General features: G+C 62.0%; 1 protein-coding gene across 1 annotated transcript in view; it reads left to right on the top strand.

Annotated features, from left to right (window-relative positions):
• The first annotated feature begins 415 nt into the window (after nucleotides 1-415).
• Nucleotides 416-9,181, top strand: part of Syt3 (synaptotagmin 3) — a 12,313-nt gene continuing 3,547 nt past the window's right edge. The window contains 8 exon segments of the mRNA XM_010640865.2: nucleotides 416-761; nucleotides 2,176-2,338; nucleotides 5,201-5,412; nucleotides 5,414-5,736; nucleotides 6,718-7,087; nucleotides 7,182-7,400; nucleotides 8,751-8,871; nucleotides 8,990-9,165. Coding sequence (XP_010639167.2) covers nucleotides 2,191-2,338; nucleotides 5,201-5,412; nucleotides 5,414-5,736; nucleotides 6,718-7,087; nucleotides 7,182-7,400; nucleotides 8,751-8,871; nucleotides 8,990-9,165 — 1,569 coding nt within the window. The 5' untranslated portion in view covers nucleotides 416-761; nucleotides 2,176-2,190.

The raw sequence follows: 9,181 nt of genomic DNA, 5'->3' as shown, positions 1-9,181 counted from the left end.
CCCGCCCCAACCCCGTCCTGGGGGGCGGGGGTGGCCCCGAAGCGTGGGAGGTGGGGTCGGTGCAGCGCGCGGATCTCAGGCAGTTTAGGGGGAGTCTGCAGTGCTCGCCGGGCGCCCCGGGGGAGGGGCACATGGCCCTGGAAACGGGGTCCCCGAAACACCTGGGGGTACCCCACTCCTCTCCCACCGATTCCTACGGCCTGGGGACCTTTTAGCACATGCCATGACCCCTAAGGTCTTAGGACTGCGCGGCCTTTGGAGGTCCTGGATAGCGTTGCCCTCCCTTGCAGAGTCTTGGGACCCTGGCATTTTAACCCCCCCTCTCCCCCGACACCTCCAAAAAAAAAAAAAAATCTCTCTGCAGCCCGGAGAGGCATTAAAGACTTCAACTCCCAGTAGCCCTCGCGGCACCGGGCCGGGCAAGCCGCAGCCGCGCGAGTGCGATGCCTGCCGGGAATTGTAGTTCCAAAGCGCTTAGCGCTAGCTGGGAAGGGGGCGCTTGAGATGGGAGGAGGCGGCTGGACCCCCGCGGTCGCCTGGGGTCTGGCTGCTGCTGGCTCGCGTCTAGGGCAAGCTGTGTGGTTTGAACTGAGCTTTTTGTCCCGGCCTGCCCCCTTCTCCCAGATCTGACACCCTTTCTCCACCACCACCCGGCGCTGGTGGAAACCGGTCCGCAGCCCCTAATCTGCCCTGCAGCCCTCATGGGCTGCCGCCCGCCGCCGCCTCGGCTGCGACACAGGACCAGGCAGGGATAAGCGCCGGTGAGTCTGGCCATGCCTGCTCGAGTCCTGGCCCGGTGCTGCACCCCCACCACACCTGCCCGTCTGTGAGCCCTGTCTGTCCGTCCGTCCGTAATTCTGCTCCTCATCTCCTTCCCAACTCTCTGAAGCCTGGCTCCCAGCCGTGGGTCACCCCTACTCCTACCCCAACACCCCTCTCCTGGATGCCCCACCCTCCCCAACTCTCCTCTCCTCTCCTGTGATCTTCAGCCACTGTCTGTCTGTCTGTCCTTTCCCTCTGCGTTCGTTCCCCCTCTCTGATGCCACTGTTTCTCTCTGGAAGATATTTCTGCCACACGCTCCCGCCCGGCCCTCCGTCCACCCATCTCTCTGTCTCCGTGGCTGCTCTCGCCTCTTTGATCTCCCTCTCTCTTTATCTCTCTCTCCTCTGGGCCCCAGTTCGCCCTCCCCGTTCCCTCTGGCTCTGCTCCTCACATCTCTCCCTGCCTCAACTCTGTCCCATCCTCCCAGCCACCACCACACCTGCTCCTCTTCCGTGCCCCTCTTTGCCAGCTCCCTGTCCGTCCCAGTCTGGCCCTTTCTCCTACCCTTTCCCACCTGAGCCCTGCGCATGCCGTTCCTGCTGCCTCAATGCTTTTCCTGACTCAGCTCCACTGCCCGTTGCTTAGGATGGGCTCTGTCTCATCCCCCGCACCCCAGGGAGCCCATGCTGACCGTCCCTGTCCCCAACCTTGGCAACACATCCTCCAGCTGTGTTTGTTTTAAACTATTCCTCCTGGGCTTCCTGTGTCTCATTTGTTGGTGTGTGTTGGCTTTCTGGTTTTCTCGTTGTCCCCTCTGCTTGGGTTGGGACCCTAGGAAGTCAGGGCGCCCTGGACCTTTCTTCCCTGAGGGATCTGCCACAGCCGGCACAGTGCCTGGTCCCTCACTGACGCTCGGTGGACATTTGTTGAATGAATGTGTGACAGGCGTGTGTCGTCATTGTGTCTTCCCTGAAGTCTGTCCCTGCACCTGTGCACCCATAACCTTTGACTCCTTATCTGCCTGTCCCTTTATCGGTGCGTCCTTATTGTGTACCCTTGCTGGCTTCCCCAGTGTCCCCTCCCTGTCTGCCTGGCCCTGTTCTCTGTCCTCCAGTCCACTCTTGCCTACTTCTGTCCCTTTGGTGTGTCCAACCCTGTTTCTTTCTTGCCCACCCCCACTTTTGGCCCTTGTGTCTCTCTGCTCCTGAGATTTTCCTTGTCTTCCTTTCTCCCAATATCTGTCCCCTCATCCCTCTTCCTCTGCTTTTGGCCCCTGATCCGTCCACCCCTGCTCTGTTCCCTCACCCGTCCTTCCTCATCTCTCTCTCTCCACTGTCACCTCCACACCCCTACCTCCCTCCTCCCCTGTTCCCTTCCCTTCTGCACCTCTGCCCCGCGCCTCCCAAGCACAGGACCAGGTGGCCACCATGTCCGGAGACTATGAGGAAGATCTCTGCCGGCGAGCGCTCATCCTGGTCTCGGAGCTCTGCGCACGGTTCCGAGACGCCGACACCAGAGACAGATGCCAGGAGTTCAACAGCCGGATCCCCGGCTACCCCCGGGGCCCCGACGCAGGTCAGCATCCCCGCATCTCGGCCAAGCCCGGGAGAGCTTCCCCTTCCCTATGGGCCAGTCCCAGTTAGAGTTTTCCCCCACCCTGCCTGCTGCTGGCCTATTCACCAAAGCTCTGGCCAGGAGCAGGAGCTGTGGTCCATCCTGTGACCCCAGCCTTTTGAGTTTTGCCCTGTGGGCCTCCCGCTTCGATGGCCGCCCAGTGTCTCCTCTGCATGTCATGGGTCTTGCACAGTGAATCAAAGCTCGGGCTCTGGAGTCCTGGGTTCCTGTCCCATCTCCCCTCCTACCACCTGGATGGCTTTAGGTTAGCGACTCTTCTTCCCCACCTCAGTTTCCTCATCTGGAAGACAGGGGTAACAAAAATGACTGACCAGCCCGGTGCAGTAGTGCACGCCTGTAGTCCCAGCTCCCAAAGGAGACAGCTGCAGTAGAGCCCTTACAGGAGTGTGGGACGCCTGGCGGCTGCTAAGTGGCCATCAGGCCTGAGGTACTGAGCAACCGCTGTAGTCCAGGGGCCAGGCCCGGCCCCTGGGCGTGTTTCACTGACCACTCGCAGTGACCCTTGGGGGTATGCATCGTCCCCTTTGGCTCAGAAGTGTGCAGGGACTTGCTCCAGGTCACAGGACCAAGCAAGGAAGGAGAAAGCAGTTGCCGGGGGCCCTTGCTGCAGCCCCACTGGCAGAGCACTGGCCAGGAGACCATGCTGAGGAAGGAAGCCAGGGTGGATGTTGTTCGCTCAGGGCCTCAGGGAGGCAGCAGAGCCAGAGTTTGAGCCTGGGTAGTCTAGATCCGAAGTCTGGGGGTCCCCACCCCATGTTTTGCATAAAGGACTCAGCTCCGAAAGCCATCACGGCTGTGGTTACCGCTGATCACTGCAGAAACCCCCAGCACAGCTCCACAAGGAGGGCAGCGCAGGGGCCTGAGGTCAGGAGAGTCCAGGCTGTCACGTGACATGTTTAATTCTCCCACCAATGACACGTGACAAGACATACAGAATGTCATCCACCAGAGCAGCCTTTATGCCCGGGGTCTATTTGTGGAGGTTGGTCACAGAGACATAGCTGACCTCCTGTGTGTCTGTGGCCCCCGACTTAAGTCTCAGTGTTGGTAGAGACTGCCCAGTGTGGCCCGAAGGCCAGGTGACCAAGGTGACTTTACCAGACAGAACGGCACATGACCTGAGCCCTTTTCCGTCTGTCTGTCCTGACAGGAGTCCTCCCAGGAGCTGGCTGAGGGCCAGGCTCCCCTTTGGGCAGGGCTCAAAGGGTCCACAGTGCATTGAACAGGTCTCGGTCCAGCTGGCAGCTGTCTGGTCCATGTCCAGGAGGCTGGCGAAGTCCTTGCCTCTGGCTCTCATGGTCCCTGGAAACCACAGCAGGCACAGGACAGAGCAGCCAGAGAGAGGGGACAGCAGGAGACCAGGGTCCCTCAGTCAGGGCCTGGCAGTGGCCCTGTGGGGTCACTTCCTCCATCTGAGTCCCAGCTTTCTCATAAAATGGGACAAGTCCTCCCTAGGTTACAGGGCCTTGAGGGGAGAAGTCATGCATTGAGCAGCAGGGCCCCAGGGGTGCCCCTGCCCTACACGTCCTGAACACAGCGTCCGGCCTGACCCACCTCGCAGAAAGGGCTCAGGCCCCCTGCACCCTCACCATGGCCCATGGCCGGTGTGGAGGAGAGATTCCTGCTCTTCGCCCTTCCTTTCCCAAACAAATATGCACTTCCTTGCTCCTCATTCTGGGACCCCACTCCTGGTACCGATCACAGAATGAGCCCCAGCCTTGGGCGGCAGCGGTGGGGCCATGCGAGGGTCTCTGCTGGGTCAAGCCAGATGTCGTGGGCATGTGGAGGCTGTTGGGTATGATGATGGCACGGTGGGGCTGATGATTCTGATTTCAAGTCACATTTGAACCGCTGCTCACTGGGAAGGACCGAGGCATCATAACAGCCCCATGAGGGAGGCCAGGAGCCCGTCACCCCCAGCTGTGGGACTTTGGGCAGATGATGTTGCATCTGTCAACCTCAGTTTACTTCCAGGGAGATGGGGATGATTGTGTCACTGAGACCTCTCCACGTGTCTGCTTTTGTATCCCTCATGCCATGTGCCTTCTACATTCCACTAAACCTAAGGAAAAGACTGTTCCCATTTGGAAAATAGCGAATGCAAGGCTCAGAGTGGTTAAGGTGGGTTCCAGAGACAATGCAGCAAGCTGCGGTTTGAGTTCTGACCCGCTTGACGGTGTCCACACTTCCTGCGTTACCGCTGGGCATGACGGTGGGGGCCTCGGTCCTGCCTCAGATGCTGTGTCCTCTTACACAAGCCCTGTGGGCTAATGATTAAGAGTAAAATCTAGGGGCAGGGGATTTAGCTCAGTGGTTCTGCCGCCTGCTTTGCAAGCGCAAGGTCCTGAGTTTGATCCCTGATACCCAAAAAATAAAATCTGGCTGGGTGCAGTGGTGCACGCCTGTCATCCCAGCTGTCTAGGAGGCTGAGGCGGGATAAGTCCCAGCCCAGCACAGACGATTTGGTCACTTTGTGAGATCTTGTTGTGAGGTAAAAGATAAAAAGGACTGGGGAATGTAGCTCAGTGTGAAGGCCCTGGGTTCAATCCCCAGTACTGAAGGAAAAAAAAAAAGTAAAATCTGGAGCAGACTGCTGGATTCAATATCAGCTGTGTCCTTTACCACGTGCAGGAGCCGACACACCTCAGTGTCACTGTAAAGCAGTTACAGGAAATGCCCGAAGGGGAAGTCCTGTGTACAGAGTGCCTGGGAAGATCCACGCCAGCGACTGGGATTGGCCCTCTGGGGACACCAGAGTCCCCCTGACCCCTGACCCCTGACCCCTATCCTCACTCTTTCCAGACATTTCTGTGAGTCTGCTGTCGGTCATCGTGACCTTCTGTGGCATTGTCCTTCTCGGCGTCTCCCTCTTCGTGTCCTGGAAGTTGTGCTGGGTGCCCTGGAGGGACAAGGGAGGCTCGGCAGTGGGCGGTGGCCCCCTACGCAAAGACCTGGGCCCTGGGGTGGGGTTGGCCGGCCTGGTGGGTGGCGGTGGGCACCTGGGGGCCGGACTGAGCCGGACTGGGCGGCCACCCTCTGCTGGGCGCCCCCCACCACCACGCCCATGCTGCCCACCATCCACCCTTTGCCGAGCTGCTGGAGCCGGGCAGCCTAGGGGGCTCCGACCCCCCCGAGCCCTCCTATCTGGACATGGACTCCTACCCTGAGGCTGCGGCCGCCGTGGTGGTGGCCGCTGGGGTCAAAGCGAGCCAGACGTCTCCTGAGCTGCCCTCCGAGGCCGGGGCGGGCTCAGGGCTGCTGCTGCTGCCTCCCAGCAGTGGCAGCTTGCCCAGCGCCCAGTCTCATCAGCAGGTCACGAGCCTCGCACCCAGCACCAGGTGAGAGAGGCAGTGGCCGGGCAGCCAGGGTCCACTGGGAACTTGGGCCCCAAGCCTCTTCCCACCCGCGGCTCTCTGGAGCTCTGGGCAGGAGGGAAATGGGGGTGTTGGTGCCAAGCTCATCCGGCAGATCAAGCCTGAGCTGTCCCAGGGGACCGGCCCAGGATCCTGGAGCGTGGGTGGGTGCAGCCCCAGACTTCAGATCTGACGGAGGACGGGGCTGTGCGGGGAGGAGGTGGGCATGGGGACAGCTGCGCCCCCATCACTCTGAGCCAGGAGCAGCAGTGGGGACCTGCAGTCAGCTCCCCATCCCTCTTCCATCGTGTGCACCCTGGGCCAGGAAGACCCTAGACCCCACCCACATGGCTCTCACCATCTAGGGGGGCAGCAGGCAGGCAGAAAGCAGCTCAAGGAACTACTGATCTGCAGGAGGGCCCCCGTGACCCTGCTCCAGGCCAGAGGGGAAGGGGCTCAGCTGAGACCTGCAGAGGCAGCCAGGCAGGAGGTGGGAGCGAGGGCCAGCCTGGCAAAGGCCGGAGGCAACTGGTGCAGTGCGTCCTGGGAATAGCCAGGGCCATGGGCTGCACACAGGGTTGGTTCTGGCATAGAGAGAGACCCTCTGTGCCATGTGTGGCTGATGGGAGGGAGAGAGCCAGGCCAGGAGGCCAGGCGTGAGAGGACGGGCCTCAGCTAGGACTGGCGGTGGTGGTCGGTGGTGGTGGTCGAGAGGTGGGCAGAGGGTGGGGAGCTGGAGAGGGCGCTGGGCTGAGCTGTGTCCTCCTGCGTCATCCCAGGTCCAGAGGTTTGGGCCGGAGGGAGCTTAGAAAGGGAGTGAACGCCCCTCTCTGATGCCAGCGGGGAAACTGAGCTCAGAGCACCCAGGCAGCCTGTTCCAGGTGCACTGAAGCAAGGAGGGGGTGAGCGGCCTGACTGGCAGGGATCACAGCCGCCCGCCCTGCCTGGGCACCCCTCTGCCCACAGGTACCCGGCCCTGCCGCGGCCCCTCACGCAGCAGACGCTGACTACACAGCCGGACCCCAACAGCGAGGAGCGGCCGCCCGCCCTCTCCCTCCCCCTGCCCGGCGGCGAGGAGAAAGCCAAACTCATCGGGCAGATCAAGCCCGAGCTGTACCAGGGCACCGGCCCGGGGGGCCGGAGGGGCGGCGGGGGTGAGGCAGGCACCCCCTGTGGCCGCATCAGCTTTGCCCTGCGGTACCTCTACGGCTCCGACCAGCTGGTGGTTCGGATCCTGCAGGCCTTGGACCTCCCGGCCAAGGACTCCAATGGCTTCTCAGACCCCTACGTGAAGATTTACCTGCTACCTGACCGCAAGAAGAAGTTTCAGACTAAGGTCTGGGGCGGTGGCCAGACTCCTGGGGCTGCGGGCGGAGGGGGAAGCCGGCCTCTGGGGGTCGGTGTCCATCTTCCTCCCGTCCACCCCGCAGGTGCACAGGAAGACCCTGAACCCCATCTTCAACGAGACGTTCCAGTTCTCGGTGCCCCTGGCTGAGCTGGCCCAGCGCAAGCTGCACTTTAGCGTGTACGACTTTGACCGTTTCTCGCGGCATGACCTCATCGGCCAGGTGGTGCTGGACAACCTCCTGGAGCTGGCCGAGCAGCCCCCCGATCGCCCGCTCTGGAGGGACATCATGGAGGGCGGCTCGGTCAGTGCCCTCCCCACCCCAGGCCCGGGCTTGTGCACCCGGACAGCCTAACTCCTCCCACATGGTACCGCAAGCGTCCAAGCCACCCCAGGAGTGAAGCAAGGACCCCTGCCCTGTCCGACCTGGCCACACCTCGGCCTCGGGACTGGGTCCCCACTTCCTGACAACTGGCCTGTGACATCACCTCTGACCTCGGGTCCTGACTGCTCACCTCCCTTCCCCTCTCCCGCACCCTTCCAACCTCCTGGCCCCAACTTCTAGTCTTCTTGGAGCCCAGCCCTCTCTACCTCTGAACTTCCTAATTCTTTTAACCTTTGACCTTGAGACGCTTTCCTCTCTGTCCCTCTGTTCTCCATGGTCCCCTCCCCCTGAGCCCTGTAAGCAGAGGTGCCCGGGCTGCCCCCTAATTCCTCGAGATTGTGGGGCTTGGGCCCCCAGTTCCCTGGCGGCCTAACCCAGATGGGACAACCATTTGTCATGACTTCCCTTCCGGCAGGTCACTCTCCCGTGTGTCCATCCGTGCCCCAGCCCCTCCTCAGCCTCGCTGGGGGACCCACGCCTCAGACCCCTGACTCCTTATCCCCCATCCTGGCCCCTGGGTTACCGAGCATTCCGTTCTCTGAGGGCTGGGAGGCTGTGGGAGGGTGTGAGACTGGTCCTTGCGTCAGAAGGGGACCCGTTCCGGCCTCAGTTTCCCATTTGCCCTCTCCGTGCCCAGCTGGTCTCCCTGTGCCTGGCCCTTCTCGTGATCTCCTGTCATCGTCACTTAGGGTCCTCCTCCACTGGTCCCCTCACTCAGTCCCGCACCCGGAAGGTCCTCGGGAGCTGCGGGTCCAGGCCCCGAGGCTGGTGGCAGGGGTCGGGGTTATGGGACGTGAGGAAGTGGCCGTCTCCCGGGCTTTTCCTCTCGCAGAGCGTGGGGTCCAGTCTGTGCTCGCGGGGGCTTCCCTCTCTCCGGGTCTCCGTAGTCCTGCAGCCCAGGCCCGTTTGCCCGCGGTCTCTCTCTGTCCCTGTCCAGGTCACGGTCCCTCTCAGGGTAGAATTCCACCCTGAATCTCTTTCCAGTGGGACCTGTCAGTGCTCCGGCCTCTCCTCCTGTTTCTCCTGGTCCCACCCCCACTGTCTGTCTCTCTGTCCCTCCCTCTCCTGCGTCTTACCGTCTTCATGCAGAGCAAACCGGCTTCGACAGTCTGGCAGCGGCGGCTCAGGGGCTGAACCCTCGGCCCAGACTCAAATCAAGACGATTCAGTGCATGGGAAAGCAGGGGCCTAGGACAGGGAGGCTCCCGGGGCGCGGGGAGGACAAGGCAGGGTCAGGGGCTGGAGTCTCTGAGCCCCCTCCCCACTGCAGGAGAAGGCAGATCTCGGGGAGCTCAACTTCTCACTCTGCTACCTCCCCACTGCCGGGCGCCTCACCGTGACCATCATCAAAGCCTCTAACCTCAAAGCGATGGACCTCACGGGCTTCTCAGGTGAGTCACAGAGGGGGCAAGCGGGAGGCTGGGCCTACCTGGGTCGGAGGGAGGAGGCCGGGCCTGCGTCCCTGGTGTGAGGGAGGAGGCCTCCTCCAGTCCCCTCCTTCCGCCCCAGACCCCTACGTCAAGGCCTCTCTGATCAGCGAGGGGCGGCGTCTGAAGAAGCGCAAAACCTCCATCAAGAAGAACACGCTGAACCCCACGTACAATGAGGCGCTGGTGTTCGACGTGGCCCCCGAGAGCGTGGAGAGCGTGGGGCTCAGCATCGCCGTGGTGGACTACGACTGGTGGGGGCGGGGCCGCGGGG

This window comes from Fukomys damarensis, unplaced genomic scaffold (genome assembly GCF_012274545.1).
Source record: "Fukomys damarensis isolate Sample0158 unplaced genomic scaffold, DMR_v1.0_HiC HiC_scaffold_19, whole genome shotgun sequence".
In the NCBI taxonomy this organism is placed as follows: Eukaryota; Metazoa; Chordata; class Mammalia; order Rodentia; family Bathyergidae; genus Fukomys; species Fukomys damarensis.
The sequence above is the reverse complement of the archived record's forward strand: the minus strand, read 5'-3'. Positions and strand labels throughout refer to the sequence as shown.